The 18,243-nt window shown below is 40.0% G+C and overlaps 1 protein-coding gene across 3 annotated transcripts in view; it reads right to left on the reverse strand.

Moving 5' to 3' along the window:
• The window catches only part of LOC122801729 (protein-lysine methyltransferase METTL21E-like), a 463,867-nt gene that overhangs the window by 21,675 nt on the left and 423,949 nt on the right, over positions 1-18,243 (reverse strand). For all 3 annotated transcript variants that reach the window (XM_044071249.1, XM_044071251.1, XM_044071250.1), the window contains exon 4: positions 13,805-13,922. In XM_044071249.1, coding sequence (XP_043927184.1) covers positions 13,805-13,922 — 118 coding nt within the window. The remainder of the gene's footprint in view (positions 1-13,804; positions 13,923-18,243) is intronic.

Here is an 18,243-nt window from a genome sequence, read left to right on the forward strand (position 1 = left end):
ACACCAAATAGCAGTGGTCCCAGCACAGATCTTGCAGGACTGTACTGGTCAATGCCCTAATCTTGGAGGAAACATCATCTACCCTGATAGTATGAGTTCTGCCCCCAAGTCAGTTTTCTGTCCATCCATCTGTGTACTGGTCAATTGGCATTTTAGGCTTGACCAAGTTAGCCAGAAATCCTCATTTGACATATGGAGATCTGAGAAGTAAACACCAGATAGCAGAGGTCCCAGCACAGATCTTGCAGGATTGCACTGGTCAAAGTCCTAATCTTGGAGGGAGCATCACCTACCCTGATAGTATGAGTTCTGCCCCTAAGTCAGTTTTCTATCCATCCATCTATGTACTGGTTAATTGGCAGCTCATGTTGTTTGTTTATTTGTTTGTTTATTATGTGTGCATGCAGTATGGTTATCAAATGTCTTGACGAGGTCAAGGTATGCCTTATGGACATCTTACCCACAGTCCATGGTTTGAATCACCCTGTTAAAGGAGTTAATTAGATTTATCAGACAGGATCTGTCCTTAATTAAGCCAAACTGCTGGGTCTCAAGTCTGATTACATGTTTGATGTCAACATCTATCAGGTCAGTTATCATACTTTTCACAGCTTTGCATGTAAGACTCATCAGACTGATGGGTCGATAATTTCCAGGGTCAGTGGCTGGGCAACATCTTATGAAGTGGCATTCCAACATCTGTGTGCCACAGCTGTGGGACAAAGCCTTTTTGCCAGGTTCAGGTTAAAGAGATTAAGGAGTGGATCTTCCAGAGGTTGTTTAGTGCTATTCATTAGGCAACCCAGTATGCTGTCAGGACCCATGGATGATGTATTTTTTGCTTTGGAAAGAGTTTTTGTTACACATTCTGCTGTTGTTTGGTGGTTGGAGTCCCACTGAGATATGCAGGCTTGGAACAGTTTTCTCTGGGATGAAGCTGGGACTAACTCTGCTTGCCAATATGTTGGCAATATCCACCAGATCAGAGCAGGTAGTGCCATTTTGAATAAGCTCTGAGCAGTGTTGAGTTGTATTCCTTATTTTTCTGACATGACTAAAAAGGATTTGGGTTTGTAGTTATATTTAGCATCCATTGCTAGTCTGAGTTCATGGGATGCCTCTGTTTTCATGATAGTATTTTTTAGTTCCTTGGATAACTGTCTGATGTTTCCCTTGATTTGACTATCTTCTACTTTGCTATATACATTAAAGAGTTCTTTTTTATTGTATAGTTTGATAATGCTTGAAGACCATCACGCCTGTTTGTTTTTAAGTTTTCCCTTTTGTTATGACTTAGTTGGGATTGCCTTTGTTTCTAGGTTTTCCCTTTTGTTAGGACTTAGTTGGGATTGCCTTGTTAATCCATTTGTCCAGGAGTGAGTAAAATTTGCCAGCACAGGTCTTTGCAGCATTGGCATTTTAGGTGATACCACTGTACACAAACTCAGAGAGACCTCATACAATTTTAGGACATTTATATGTTTACAGTCCTCGAAATCTATGATGTTTGCATTTATTTTATATTTGTTACCAGGTTGTGTTTATATTTGTTTACAGGTGATATTATTTTATATTTGTTACCAGGCAATGTTTATATTTGTTTACCAGGTGATGTCTGGTTGGGCTGGGGGCCCATTTTCAGCAGAGACCCCAGAATAAAAGCTCCAAGAATTAACACTGTTTAAAAAATACAGACATGATTAAGAACACACAAATTACAAATTTTAAGTATTTCCAGTTAACATAAATGATAAGTTTGTAAACATAATTACCATCTAAGAATTGACAAATAGCAGAGTTAGATGAAGTAGCAGGGAAGCTAAAACATTATAGATTTATATTCAATGAATTTAGATTGTAGTATAATGATGTGTTATGTGGTGGGAGCATGGGTGTAGGAGATGATGGATAGGTTGGTGTGTCATGGTGTATTATGTGGTGGGAGCATCGGTGTAAGAAATGATGGATAGGTTGATGTGTCATGGTGTATTATGTGGTGGGAGCATGGGTGTAGGAGATGCTGGATAGGTTGTAGTATCATGACACGTTATGTGGTGGGAGCATGGGTGTAGGAGATGATGGATAGGTTGATGTGTCATGGTGTATTATGGTGTGGGAGCATGGGTGTAGGAGATTCTGGATAGGTTGTAGTATCATGACACATTATGTGGTGGGAGCATGGGTGTAGGAGATGCCGGATAGGTTGAAGAGTGAGAAGTATAACTAAAGAAGTGGGAGAGAGAAGCTGATGAAGTGTTGGGAGAAAGAGACAAGATCCATTTACTATCTTTATTTGTAAAAATGTAGAATGTTTTCAATAAATCTTGTAAGAACGTCCTGTGATGGAAGCTACAGCTGGAAGAAAAAGGGGGGAGGGGTTTATTTAGGTGATATAATTAGCCAGGTGATGAGCAGGAGCAGAGCCAGTGACTGGCAAGGTGTTCTTTCAGAAGCAGCTTGAATTTGTGATCATTTCAGGTGCTGAGGTGCGTCTGTAGGTTTTGGGATTTTGATGGAGAAAGTAAATTGCTTAAGATCAACTTAACCAGCGATGGGGATACCATGGGGATAGACCATACAGACATTAGGTTTGTGAGTATGGGGTCAATTATATTCTATCCTCTAGAATATTCCTTAATAATTTGATCACGGGGGTCTTGTTTATGTAATCTTAAGATGTTTTGCGCATCTTCTACATTGGTGGTGTAGGTATCCCATTTTGTCATTGGGTAGTTAAAGTCTCCCAGGATAATATAGTGTCTGCTTAAAGGAGTTAATCAAGAATACTAAGGAATTATTTAGCTTTTGAGGGACACAGAGGGGTCTTGTAGCATGCTATAATCTGATAGTTGATCATATTTAGTGTAATTTATATATCTGTAAGTTCCCTTGTGGTCTCTAGGTATCTGTCTGAAAGTAATGTGGTTTGTAACAGATATTGATACACTATTACAGTTTCCATTGGGTTTAAACAAGTGGTAAGCACAAACTCCAGGTAATGAGAGAGTGCTCTCTGAGTCTTAAACCAGGTTTCTTAAACAACACATTCATGGATTTACTCCAAAGGCAGGAGGGCTTCCAGGTATGGCAATTTGTTGTTTAGACTTTTAGCATTGAGTAGACCCACCTTAATGCGCTCCAGTACTTGGTTTCTTTTGGTGGTTAGGTTGGAAGGTCCATTAGCTGGAGACTGTCTAAAAAGGCATAATAAAGACAGTAAAGGTTTGTGCCAATATGGAGAAACCTTGGAATGAGAGGTGTAATCCTTCATTGGCAAAGCTAGCAAGGTAGTCAAACATCTCACCCCATGCTAATGCATACTGGATTCCCTTAGAATGACACAAGCTATATAGCCAATTCTTAAAGCCAGCCATATTTTCTTTATACTTGTCATCCTTCTAGGCGACCAAATGATTCCACTCAATATCATTTTTTTTCAGCATTTGATACATGCATTGACAGTTCTGTCATGTCTCTCTGCATATCCCTCTGGGTTCTGGTCCTTTACCCAAACATGGGACACCAACATGTTGTAATCATATTTGTCTGGTTTAAGAGTCGTCAAGGCCCTTGAAATGTCATTTATCTTGGCTCCTGAAAGATCTCACTGTCACGCTGCTTCTGTCTAGTCTCATGAGTATAGAATCAGTGTGCTAAATATGGAGTCACCAATCCCCAGCTCATTTCTGGTTGTGTCTGTATGTTGTTTAGGTGTACTGGATTTAGGATAATCTGTTTTATAGTGACTGTCAGCAATGTTTATGCCAGTTTGTGGTGCAGTGTTTAGTGTACACTTGTCTTTGTTTTTAATGGGCCATTGAGGCTAAGGCAAGTATTTTTAACTGCCTCAGTGTACGATTGTATGATAATTTAATGTTGGCATGTGTGGGGTGGGATCTACTTTAAATACTCAAATTACTATAACATCAACTAGCATAGCAGCAGAACAGTGAATTTTGCCTCCAGGAAACTAACTATTTGGCCACTGTGACAATAGGAGGTACTGCCAGTCATGCCAGGGGAGAAGTAGGGCAGTGGATGTAAGACTTGTGCCAGCACAGCTAGCTGGAATTTTGTAAATACTTATATGTCATTTGCATATTAAGCTGATCTGTACAGATGTCTGTGCTGAAAATGTCTTTGTGAGCTTTGCTTGTGTTAATTGTGTTAAAATGCATCAACAGTGCAATGGTTAACCAGCTGGCTTATTTTAAGTAAAATAAGGGAAATGTAAATGAACTGTTAAATCTTTGAATGTCACCCCACAGTGCTGAGTAGGCCCGGAGGTGGTAGGTGTGGGATCAGCCATTATCTATTAGCTTTTGTAAAGAAAGGGAGAAGTTTTGTAAATGTTTCTGGCTTTCTAGGCATTGCCATAAAAGCTCTAAATGTGTATTGTAACAGCCTGCTAAAGTCCTGTCTCAAATTTCAAAAGGAGGTATTGTGGGAACCTAGAGTCAGAAGACCAGATGAGGTCATTCTGCAAGTCATCTTGGATATTATATTTTACAGGGAGTAATCTCAGAATATAGAGTATAGTGTTTGGGAGCCTGACTAGAAAGACTGCTCACATATTTCATCTTGCCTTGTCCAAGTAAGTTATTAGGGAACAGTAAATTATCCTAGATTCAGTCAGGAATATAGTGAGGCTTAGTTTAGAGATCGTTTTTCTTTATTTGTATGAGTCTGTACATCAATGTTGTTTTCAATATTCTATGTGATTTGAACTCTGAGGTGTACTGTAAATATACATTCAATATTTTCATGTTATTTTATTATTTATTATTAAATATATTTAAAACTTTTCTTGTGGCTGGTCCTTAGTATCTAACCTTTAACAGTATTTATATCTATTTGTTGACACTGTGTGGGCCACTCCAGAAGGCCTAGACATATTGATGAACTACTACAATTTGTATTAGTATTAATATTGCATAGTATAATTGGACACCCTTTGTTAAGGGCCTTAGAGTAGCTGATTGTGAAGTGTCTGGTGCCAGTGATAACTACCTTATACTCTGGGCAGAATGGGGCACAGCAGGTAAACATGTGCCTGCCTTTCCCAGGTGTGTGTGTGTGTGTGTGTGTGTGTGTGTGTGTGTGTGTGTGTGTGTGTGTGTGTGCGTGCGCATGTCTGAAAACTAAATCTCTCAGTGTGTGTGTCAGCTACTTGGGGCAGGGGCACAAAGCCCTGGGTTTACAGAGAGGGTGCTGGTGGACTTGGCTTGGACACTAACTGAGGACCTAACCCTGCAGCTGTACAGTGGGGAGTCTTATTGTGGATCTGGAAGGAGACAGACATAGAGACATCCAGACCCCAGTCTGAGTGTGTTCCCTGTATGCTCTTACGGGAAATTGTACTTGATGCAGAGAGGTCTGCATCTGGAAATACTGAGTGTATCTATTTGTATTCCAAGTGCATGTCCCTCTCCAGTGTCAGTGGTGAGAATTCAGGCTCCTTGATTACTGACCCAGTATGGGGGTGACATATTGCTGCCTGTATCAGTGGTAGGTGTCATATTTTTATTGGTTGTCAGTGGCAGAATCATCACATGCTCACACATTGTTGAGTAGTGGTGTGGATATTGAATTCCCATGGTCTTTAAGCAGTGTCACTATAGAAGGTGTTTGTACTCTCAAGCAGCCACAAAGTAGACTTTCAGAGTTTCCTATCACACTAGTTTTATTTATTTACTTTTTGTTAGCTTAGTTAGTTAGGGAGAAGAGGCAAAGATGTCAGCAGAGTATTATGGCAAACTGACAAGGATCCAGAGGCAGAGGCAACATGAAAAAGAAATGCTGACTCTTTGTCAAGGTCATGGAGTTAATGAGGAAGGGAGTAGCCATACACATAAGCCATAAAGGTCAGTAAACTTCTCCCTCAGTACCAAGAAGGTGATAATTTTAATAGTTTCATTCATCTATTTGAAAGAGTATGCAAACAGTATAATGTTGACTGAGGGCTCTGGATACAGTTCTGAACCCCCTTACTCCATGGTAAACCTGTAACTGTTGTTTCTAAATTGTCTGATAGTAATTGTTTAGATTATGATCAAGTTAAGCAGTGTTTACTACAATGTTTTAAGTTAACATCTGAAGCTTACAGAAAAAAGTTTTGTGAGCATAGACGTAAGGCAGATGAAAGTGTATGTGATTATATTGCTGAACTAAGCACTTATTTTCATAGGTGGGTGAGTGGGTTTTGGGCCACCACTTTTGAAAAGCTGGCAGACCTTTTGGTGATGGAACAAGCCCTTAGCACTTTGCCTGAGAACATGAGAATCTGGTTGGCAGACAGGGAATGCAACTCTGCAGATGAGTTGGGGGAAAAGGAGACCTATACCTAGCAAGCAGGGCATCACTGCACAGGAAAGGGATGCCCACTGCTGCACATGGATATAAGGGAACCCATAGTAGGCAGCCTAAACTGCCCTAACAGAGTCTGCCAGTATCAGAGGAAGCCACTAGTCCAGGTACTTGGCCAGGAACAAGGATTAAATGTTTTAAATGTAACCAATACGGCTATGTAGCATATAGATGTTCATGGAGGCAAGGTGGGGAACAAAAGGCGGGGGAGTCAGCAAGTGGGAATAACAGAATGCCAGTGGCAAGCTGTCTGGAGACAACAGGCGTACCAAACTACCAGCAGAATTTATATCTGATCTTGGTTGATGAAAAACAGGCCACTGCCAAGAGAGACATAGCCTCTGGTATAACCATTGTGAAGCCAGCAGTGTTTAAAGAGGAGCAGTATTTGCTTGGGCAGTCCACTCCAGTCAAAGATTTAGGAAGGATCCCATTCCAAATGGCTTTGACCAGGGTTCACCTTGATTGGGAGGGTGGAAAAGGAAGCAAGCAAGTAGGTGTGTTTCAGGATATCCCAGTAGATGTCCTGATAGGGAATGATTTTGATAATGCAGTACCTTGTGTGCATCCAGTGACATGCAGTCTGGCTTGGAGACAGGCATGTGGGTCTGGTGGTCTGGAGGGGACCCAGACAGACTGCACACCTAAAGCCAGAACTGTTGATTTGGCTACTTCAGCGAGGGAACTACCCTGTAGCAGTGAGACTGAAGGTGAGCCACAGCTGCTGGTGGGTACTGATGCTCCCTTTGACAGAGTGACTGCAAGGGCAGAGGTGAGTAGTAGTACCCAGGCTGACAGTGAGGCACTACTGTCAGAAGAGACCAGACTTCCAGTGGAAGGGGAGCTGGGAAGGGTTACAAAAGAGAGGGTTGAGACAGGCTCAGCTCTCAGACCCTACACTAAAAGGCTTGAGGAATGTAGCTAGGGAGGCACCTGATTCTCAAGGAAAAGGGGATTCAATATACTAGAATAAAGGGTTACTGTACAGAGAGTGGACCTCTGAGGGAGGGAGGGCTAGAAGGTGAAGTAGTACAGCAGTTGGTAGTGCCCAGACCCTACCATCTGGCACTTCTGGCCATAGCCCATGACATTCCCTTTGCAGGTTATATGGGCATAAAGCGTACCAAGAGACATATAATGCAGAACTTTTATTGGCCTGGGATTTCCAGGGATGTAACAGGGTACAGCAGGACCTGTGAGCAGTGCCAAAAAGTAGGCAAGACAGGAGACAAGGTCAAAGCACCTTTGATGCCTTTGCCTGTGATAGAGGAGCTTTTTCAGAGGGTAGCTATGGATATTGTGGGGCCTCTGAGTACCCCAAGTTCCAGAGGGAAGAAGTATATTCTAGTGGTAGTAAATTATGCTACTAGATACCCTGAGGGAGTGGTTCTGTCCTTCATCAAGGCAGAGAAGGTGACAAATGCTTTGCTATAGATTTTCAGTAGGGTAGGTTTCCCATGAGAAATACTGACTGACTGACAGATGTGCCAATTTCATGTCAGATCTGTTGGCTTGTCTGTGAGAGCTCTGTGAGGTGAAACATCAAAAGACAACCCCCTACCACCCCCAGACTAATGGTCTTGTGGAGAGGTTAAACTCTACACTAAAGACCATGCTACGGGCATTTGGAGACCAGTTTAAGAGAGAGTGGGACAAATCTTTGCCCCATCTGTTGTTTGCTTACAGACAAGTACCCCAGGAATCCATAGGTTTTTCTCCCTTTGAATTGTTATATGGGCATAGGGTGAGGGCACCATTAGATTTGATTTGTGATGAATAGGAGGGTGAGTGTGAATCCCACAAGGAGTCTGTTGTGGCATATGTCCTAAACCACAGGACAAGGCTTAGGGAGCTCATGAGCTTGTCTAGGAGAACCTGGCAGGAGCCTAACAGCAGAACAAGCTCTGGTATGACAGGAATGCCCAAGCCAGAGAGTATGCAGTGAGGCACCAGGTGATGGTTCTCATTCTTGTCCAACACAATAAACTCAGACAGCTTTGGATGAACCCTTCAAGGTGATAAGGAATGTCAGTGATGTTAACTACATGGTAGAACTGCTAGGCAGGCAGCAGGGGCACAAATTGTACCATGTTAACATGATAAAGCCTCACCATGACGGGGTGTGGTTGTGCTGAGTATTTTCAGTAGGAGGCAAGAGGAGTCTGAGGGGTATCTATGCCTACAGGGAGCCAGCCAGCAAAATCCCAAGTTACTATGGTGAGACCTAGGGTTGCAGGCATATGATATGACAGGTGAAACATTGTAGTGGGGTCAGCAATGCAAAGGCAGATGGAATCTTGAGACAGGGAGTGGGGTAACATATTCCCAGATAGGCTTATTTCTCTCAAGCCACGTTTCTCAGGGGTCACTTGAAAAACTAGCTTGAGTCTTCAAAGAGGAAAAGAGATGTGACAGTAGGAGGTACTGCCAGCCATGACAGGGAGAAGTAGGGCAGTGGATGTATGACTTGTGCCAGCACAGCTAGCTGGAATTTTATAAATAATTATATGTCATTTGTATATCAAACTGATCTGTACAGATGCTTGTGCGGAAAATGTATTTGTGAGCTTTGCTTGTGTGAATTGTGTTAAAATGCATTAACAGTGCACTCTGCTGAAATGAAGAGAAATGTGCATGTATTATGGTAACTGAATTAAATGTATATGTTGTAATAGAGGACAATGGAACAGCAATAGTTAACCAGCTGGCTTATTTTAAGAAAAATAAGGGAAATGTAAATGAGCTGTTAAATCTTTGAACATTACCCCACAGTGCTAAGTAGGCCTGGCGACAGTAGGTCTGGGATCAGCCATTATCTATTAGCTTTTGTAAAGAAGGGTAGAAGTTTTGTCATTTCTTCTGGCTCCTAGGCATTGCCATAAAAGCTCTAAATGTGTAGTGCAGCAGTCTGCTAATGTCCTGTCTCAAACTTCAAAAGGAGATATTGTGGGAACCTAGAGTCAGATGACTAGATGAGGTCCTTCTGCAAGTCATCTTGGATATTATATTTTACAGGGAGTACAGGCAGTCCCCGGGTTAAGGACAAGATCCATATTTTTAGTCTGTCCTTAAGTCAAATTTGTATGTAAGTCAAAACATGTATATATGGTTCTTATTAAATGTCACTTAGTCAAATGTTTGCCTCAGTCCTGTATTTATTTTACAAATGTTACTTAGTCAAATGTTTGCCTCAGTCTAGTATTTATTTTACTTTTTTTGTATATAAAACACTTTAGGAACACTTCAAAATAAAAAAAATCTTAAGCAAAATACTGTATACTGTAGCTATGCTTCCTTACTTTCTATGATCTATGCGTCCTTACTTCCCATCAACATAACTGGTTTAAGGCATCTTGTTATCAAATGCAGTGTTTATGAGTGCTTTTTCACACACACACAAGTAATACTTCTTGACTGTACAGATTTTCGCAGAATGTCCAGATTTTTGTCTCATATTTTTTGATCCATTTTTCAAACAATTATGGTTGTCTAGTAAAAGTAGTGGCAAATCATTAAAGACTGAAGTTAGAAAATAATGACAGATATTTGAGTTTAGAATTCATACTTTCAGAAAATTCATTCTACTGCAAAACCTGTTATTCTATCAACTTTCTAAGTTTGTAAGAGCAATATTTGTTAAAATTGTCCATATTTTTGGGCATTTGTCCCACTTTTATTCATGGCTTTGCCCAGATTTCCTGCTCTAAGAGGTATAGAGGTATAGCACACACACACACACACACACACACACACACACACACACACACACACACACACACACACACACACACACTTAACCCTATTTTACCTATTCCATAACTCCCTCCCCTTATGCAACCACCCACCTCTTAACTGCTGCCAGAGGATCGCTTGCTTGCTCTCACTCTTCACTCTCTGCCTCTCACACAGTCTCTTCTTCATTCATACATGCATTCACTCACACATCGCTCTCACTCTTCCGATCTCTGGCACACAGTCACTTCCTCACTCATACATATATTCACTCACACATTGCTCTCACTGTCTCCCAATCTCTCACACTCACCGTCACTTTCTATTCATACATGCATTCACTCACACATTGCTCTCACTCTCTCTCCCGATCTCTCACACACATAGTCACTTCCTCTTTCATACAAAAATTTACTCACACATTACCCTCACTCTCTCTTGGTCTCCCACACATACAAATTTGGGCAACTTTAAGGATTTTATTTTTTTTTCACATTATTTCTGACATTGCAGCATCCCATTCTTATCTATGGGTTGTCCGCATGTCAGATGTCTGTAACCTGGGGCCTGCCTGTAATCTCAGAATATAGAGTATTCTGTTTGGGAGCCTGACTAGAAAGACTGCTCATGTATTTCATCTTGCCTTGCCCAAGTAAGTTATTAGCGAACAGTAAATTCTCCTAGATTTAGTCAGTTCTTCTAGATTTAGTCAGGAATATAGTGAAGCTGAGTTTAGAGATTGTTTTTCTACATTTGTATGAGTCTGTCCATCAGTGTTGTTTTCAATATTCTCTGTGATTTGAACTCTGTGGTTTACTGTAAATATATATTCAATATTTTCATATTCTTTTATTATTTATTATAAAATATATTTAAAACTTCAATTGTGGCTGGTCCTTAGTATCTAACTTTTGAGAGTACTTATATTTATTTGGTGACACTGTGTGAGCCACTCCAGAAGACCTAGCCATCTTGGTGGACTACTATCATTTGTATTAGTATTAATATTGCACAGTTTAATTGGACACTATTTGTTAAGGGCCTTAGAGCAGCTGATTGTGAAGTGTCCGGTGGCAGTGATAACTACCTTATGCTCTGGGCAGAAGGGGGCACAGCAGGTAAACCTGTGCCAGCCTTTTCCAGGTGTGTGTGTGTGTGTCAGCTACTTGGGGCAGGGGCACGAAGCACTGAGTTTACAGAGAGGGTGCTGGAGGACTTGGCTTGGACATTCGGCTGAGGACCTAATCCTAAAGCTGTACCATTGGGGATCTGGAGGGAGACATACATAGTGACATCCAGATCTTGGGCTGAGTGTGTTCCCTATGTGATCTTAAGGGAAGTTGTACTTGATGCAGAGAGGTCTGCATCTGGAAATACTGAGTGTATGCATTTGTACTCCAAGTGCACGTCCCTCTCCAGTGTCATTGGTGAGGATTCGGGCTCCTTGATTACTGGCCCAGCATGGGGATGACAAATATTGGTGCCCATCACATATTAGTAACAGTGGTGAGCATCACAGCCACCACTGATGAAAACAAAATCCAAAGCACATAAAACCCACTGTGCCCCCCCACACCCCCCACAACTAAATATACCAACTCTTTTCAATATTCTCTGAGATTGCACTATAGTGGAGAAAAGGGCAAAATTCACCATGTTAGCTAAGTGATTAGTTTCCCAGAGGCAAAATTCACCTTTCTGGGAGTTCATTCTTTTAAACTTTCGCTGATATCATCTCGCTGTTATGCAAGTCGATGTTATGGTAATTTGACAATCTAAAGGGGATCCATGTGGTATCGTGATGGAGAATGATGCTCACAGGATGTGCTTGGCTGAGTGAGTGAGGCATCCAAACTAGTTAAGTACCTGCATCTCTCACAAATAGGCTGCATCTAGATAAGTAATAGATTACTATCTGTGTGCATCATGGAATTGTTGCAATGTATTAGTATACTAAGTACTATGAGGTTGGCAACAGAGGGATGTTGGGGTCATGGATCTAGTTTAGTAACCTTGAATCAGTTAGTTGTTGGTTTGGATTTGGTAGAAAGATGACTGAACAAGTAGCATAAGAAGGAAGGCTAAGTGAAGATTATCATTTTGGCTCCTGGTTTAAGGTACTAAATCACATTTAAACTAAATTAGGTTGTCACACTAAAATAACACTATGCACTAAAATCGTCTGGTCTAAATGCTATGAAGACAGTTTACAAGTCTGATGTAGTACGGATGTTCAAATCTATGATTTGTATGGCTCCTTTTTAACTGTGGGACTTATACCTCTCAGCTGTCCAGATTTTTGCAGAATTTCCAGATTTATGCCTCATATTTTTGGTCTGTTCCTCATAAAATGTATGCTTTTTTTGGATTTTTGTGGTGAATCAGTGAGGACTGAATTCACTAAATAATGACAGGCATTTGAGTTGCTGACTTCATATCCTTCAGAAAATGCATGCTAACACAATACCTTTTATTCTAGCAATGTTGTATGTTTATAAGAGCAATATTTAAAATTTGTCCCTATTTTTGGGGCTTTGCCCCCCCCATTCTTTTTGGCCTTTTACAGATTTTTTGTGCTAAGAGGTCAAGAACTTCACTTATTTAAGGTTCCAGAAAGAAAATCTGAAGTAAAATGACCCTGCATCTGTCAAATACAACATTTGTGCATCAGTGTTCCTTACAGTTACCATGATGTTTACACATCTCCTAGTTAACATTTGTGCATCAGTGTTCCTTATAGTTACCCTGATGTTTACACATCTCCTAGTTAACATTTGTGCAGTGGTGATACTTATAGTTACCCTGATGTTTGCACATCTCCTAGTTATTCTCCCATTTACAAACATTCTTATCTATGCAGTTTCCTCCTTCTTTACCTGGTGAACAAGGTTGCATCATTTCTGTGTACACCCACATTGATTTTTCATTTTTCACTGTGCTAAGCTATGCTGCTATTCTTGTAGTGGCCTGCTGCATTGCAGTTGGGGTATGAACCAACAAGGGTGCATTAACACGCTTTTGAACTGAAATGCTTATTGTCGCCCATGAGTACTCTTCAAACATGGCTTTTGCTATATGGTTGCATAAGCTTGGCCTTCCTGTCGCTGCTTTGGTTCTGTTTTCTTATGTGGTCCTTTGCTCAGCATGCAAATGCCATGCTCTGCCTGCTTCTTGTCTAATTATCTTGACAACAGATAAAGAAGTGACCTCCTCTGACACTAGCATTGCACATGCGCAGCACTTGTCTTTTGAACATCAGTTAATAACTTTGGGTGATATGTGACTTAACTTATATTTTAGCTGCAGTAGCATTGTGAGTGATATGCAGGAATATCTGAGGTGATAATCAAGGATGCTTTCAGTGTTTCTGTCCAGGATCTATAAGCATACTTTCATTGCACTTGTCCAGCACACAGGTAAAGTGCTGTATTATTTGGATGAGACTAAACTCTTTTATTGTATATATAAAAAAAACTGAAATGGGCAGACGAGTTAATTCTAGAATCTCTTTAAAGTATATACTCAGAGTTCAGCACAAGAAAAAACAATGCTAAATGGCAATAGTACATTGCTGCTGTCCATAAAGGGTAATACCAAAGTAGATGGTTAATCAAAAATATTAACAAAGAAAAATTCTAGTTGGAAAAGAGAGACATTATTTTATTACTTTCATAACTCTTGCCTCCCTTACAGTCACAGCACTTACCAAGAATACTGGACACAATGGACACAAGCCCTGTTCCTGCTCCAAGCTCTATCACATTTTTATCAGTCAAGTTGTATTTGTCCTGGTTCATTTCCAGAAAGTAGCACAAAACTGAAGCCTGTGAAAACAATATAAGAAATATTTAGGCTGATATACTATTACAAATACAAATTGTGAGGAAAATATGAAAAATCATTCATTTTACTTTTCCTGAAAAAAAATTAAGCATTTACTCAAAACAACTATATTATAATAGAATCTAAAATATTCGGCTGAAAAAGTCTATATGCAAACTAATTTGCAAATTTACATATTGCTTCAAAATAAAAGTATTTTCAGGTCACGTGACCAACTCCTGACATATTGCCTTCTAACATTATAGTCCAGCAATCTTATATAAGTTTTGATATAAACTTGAAGCATAAATGGTATTTGGCTGTGTCCAGCAGAGACTTTCGGTTAACTAATCCTTGTTCTGATGCACTAGCACATATTCTTCTGAGGAAACAAGTCTCCCATGCTGATATGGAAACACAGTCTGTTGTCCTACACAAACCACTCAAGGTAAAATGGTATGACTGTCATGCAAAGTCACTGCTGTTTTTGAAACCATGCATACATACACACAAACACACACACACACACACACACACACACACACACACACACACACACACACATACACACCCGTCCCCCCACTAATTATATATACTAACTGTCACACAACATTGGGGATTGGGTATAAATCTTTTCTTAACATAAATTCAATTTTGTTGATATTTTTGAGTTTGGAAGTTTGTGAGTTTTGATTTTTTGAGTTTAGCTCTTTTTTGTCAACATTAAGTGTTTATATATTAATGAGTTTAGATAATTTCAAGCAGATCTACATATATATATATAAAATTTATAACTTTTATGCATATATATATATATATATGTGTGTGTGTGTGTGTGTGTGTGTGTGTGTGTGTGTGTGTGTGTGTGTGTGTGTGTGTGTGTGTGTGTGTGTTTATAATATATATATATATATATATATATATATATATATATATATATATATATATATATATATATATATATATATATATATATATATATATATATATATATATATTCCTGGGATTCAGCAAGCAGCCGTGCAGGAATAAGTTATTCCTGCATAGCAGGGACTGCTCCTGTACAGCACGGCAGTGCACTTTGCATATTCATGAAGGCGCGCTGCCTGTGTTAAACTAACACGGAGCCATGTACGAATGCAGGGGGTGTGTCTGAGAGCAATACACATGCCCCTGCACTCCAGAATTGCCTTTCAGCAATTAAAATGAGTGGGAATGCTCATAACAACCCCAAAACGTCAGGATTTAAACATACCTCTCAACTGTATAGATTTTCGTAGAATGTCCACAGTTTTGTCTCATATTTTTGGTGTGTTCCTCCTAAAATCTGTACCTTTCTGGAAAATAGCTGAGGACTGAAGTCATTAAATAAAATGATAAACATTTGAGTTTAAAAGACTCCACATCCTTCAGAAAATCCATGCTAATGCAAGACCTATCATCACCTGTCCAAGTTTGTCCCTCTATTTGTCCCTCCATCATTTTGGGGTTTGTCCAGAGTTTTTGCTCCAAGAGTTTGAGAGGTATGCCCATCATGAAGCAGAAAGCTGATAAAATAACAGGTTTAGCATTAGCAGGAATATTCTGAAGGGTATAGATAAAATAACACAACAAAACTTTTTTTTTTTTATAAATGCAATAAAGTTTAAGTGTAGCTGCACAGGTGTGCTTGTTGCTAAGCTACGCTTAGTCCAGCTTAAACAGCACAATAAGTTAAATAACAAGAGGCATCCAACATAAGCAGTATTGCAATTCACATTTTAAATATGACAGCAGTGCATAAACAATTTTTGTTTGTATTACCTACTAAACAACATATATTTGTTAACTGGAGTACTGCATTAGGTCCAGATGTGAGGTGTCAGTGTAATAACGTTGTGAAATCTCCATATAAACACAAGTGCCCCATACAGTATAATCACACATGAATAAATGTAATGAAAGCACATTGTGAATGATGAATCAGTGCCATACAGCAGATAGTCTATAAAATGAAAAATAAGCAATGCTAAGCATTGCACAACTCTGCTTACCAGGTGTAAGCATTGTGTAAATATGACTGCTAAGCAATGAGTAGCCCAGCTAAATGGATTTGCCTATTGGTAAGCACTGCTAAACCTGCACCTTTAAGCAATGCCAACCTTAGCTAAGCAGGTTTGCCCGTAGCTTAGCTTAGCTCAGCATATTCAAAACCATCCAATCACAGCAAAGGGTGGGAAATTGGCCATATTTAAACCCCGCAGGCAAGAATACAGCTCATAACTGGTTGCAGCTTTCCACTGTAGGCAGCATGGCTGGAGTTGGAGATGGATTGCGCTTCCAGGTGCAGCGCTGTGGCATCCAGGAGTCCAAGGTCATGGTAGGATTCCTAGTAAAAAAAACATGACAAGAGGCAGGGCCAGTACCAAGGCTCCCAATATAAAGTGGAAGCCTGGGACCGTCTTGTCCGTGACCTCACCAGTGCCACTGGAATCCCTCGGACTGGTGAATGGGTCAGGCAACACTATGTTGACTTGAAATGGAGGAAGAGGGAGCTCTTGGATCAATGGATCCAAGAATCAAGGCAGATGGGGTGATGTCCCAGCAGTGTGTAAGTACTCATACCAGTAACAGTTTAATAATGTCCAGCCTATGTATATGATGGATAGGTATGGCTAAATATGTCTCTATTTCTCTTACAGCTGCAGCTGAGTCGGCTGTGAATTAGGAAGCCCATACGAGTAGGCTGCAAAGGCTGCATTGCGAGGCTGGTGAGTAGTAGTCATACCAAATAAATATAAAAGTAGTAGAAAGTCAACTGCCAGTATAAAAACTGTTTTGTGTATGGGTTGTACTGAATAAACCAGACAATATGACAGTAATAGTCCCATATAGGTCATATTTAAATAAAACTGTAACTGCCTGGTAATAAAGCTCTAAATCCTGATCTGGTTGTGTTTACTCTGGTATCATATGGTAGTGTTGCATTCTCTGAATAGTAATGTTGTATTAATCACTGTTACCCACGCTGTGCTACATAATAAAAATGTCTAGGAATGCCTGTATAAGACTGTTGTAATTACAAGGTCAGATTGTACAACCGAGAGAGACTTAGATAGAAAACAATGAATAGATAGACAGCAATACCCAGAAAGCACACTCTACTGTGACTTAAATGGTTGTATTTTTAGCAGACACAGCCATGGTTCGAATCCTGGGAGTGGTAGTAAGCATAATCATACTTCTCATCTGTACAGATTTGTTCAGAATGTCCACATAATTGGCTCATATTTTCTGCCTGTCACCCTGTCCCCCTGGCAAATCAGTGGGATGATCTCAGAATTTTAGGCAGCAAATAATGACATACATCTGATTTTCAGACCTCAAAACCTTCAGAAAATGTATATGAAAACAAACCTGTCACTCTAGTAACTCACCAAAAATTTATGAGAGCAATATTCAAAATATGTCCCCATGGTGTTAAGCTATGATCAGAGTGTGTGCATTAACAGATCGAGAGGTATGTGCATAATATTAACTCAGAATCTGGTAATATGTGTGGAAACATTCAGGTAGTGTTAACAAACATTCCCTCCACAGGTCTGTCAGATAAGAAATCTGCCTGCCAATAAAGATTAAAATCATGGACTGGTAGTGTTTACTCGGGTATTGAATGGTATTTTTAGTGTTGCATTCTCTGAATAGTAATGTTGTATTAACCACTGTTACCCACACTGTGCTATGTAATAAAAATGTCTAGGAATGTCTGCATAAGACTGTTGTAATTACAAGGTCAGATTGTACAACCACGAGAGACTTACACAGAAAACACTGAAGAGATAGACAGCAATATCCAAACAGTACACTCTACTGTGACTTAAATTGTTGTATTTTTAGCAGACACAGCCATGGTTTGAATACTGGGAGTGATAGTAAGCTGTATGCATAATCATACCTCTCAACTGTACACATCCTTTCAGAATGTCCAGATAATTGTATGCTGTATGCTGTCTTGTCTGTCATATCTGTCTTCCAAACCAACCTACCTCCTCATATATACCTGCTATCCTTCCCTAACATCCCACTCTCACCTTAACACAAAAATGGCAATCTGTTATCAACACAAATGTCACACCATACATAACTGTCCATTTTGCACCCACTTACAACTGCTTATGGGTGCCTTAATCACTCTGTATCCAACAGCCCTTGTTCTGGCCAGCAAATACATTATCAGCCCCTGCAAGTGTGTAACTCAGGGCCCTGCACACCATAGCCACATCAATTTACCAGTAAACCATCTGAGTTGCAGATATGTGTGATGTGTTCTCAGACATATCATGC

The sequence above is a fragment of the Protopterus annectens genome, chromosome 5.part0, assembly GCF_019279795.1.
Source record: "Protopterus annectens isolate FY-2018-M chromosome 5.part0, PAN1.0, whole genome shotgun sequence".
Classification (NCBI taxonomy): Eukaryota; Metazoa; Chordata; order Ceratodontiformes; family Protopteridae; genus Protopterus; species Protopterus annectens.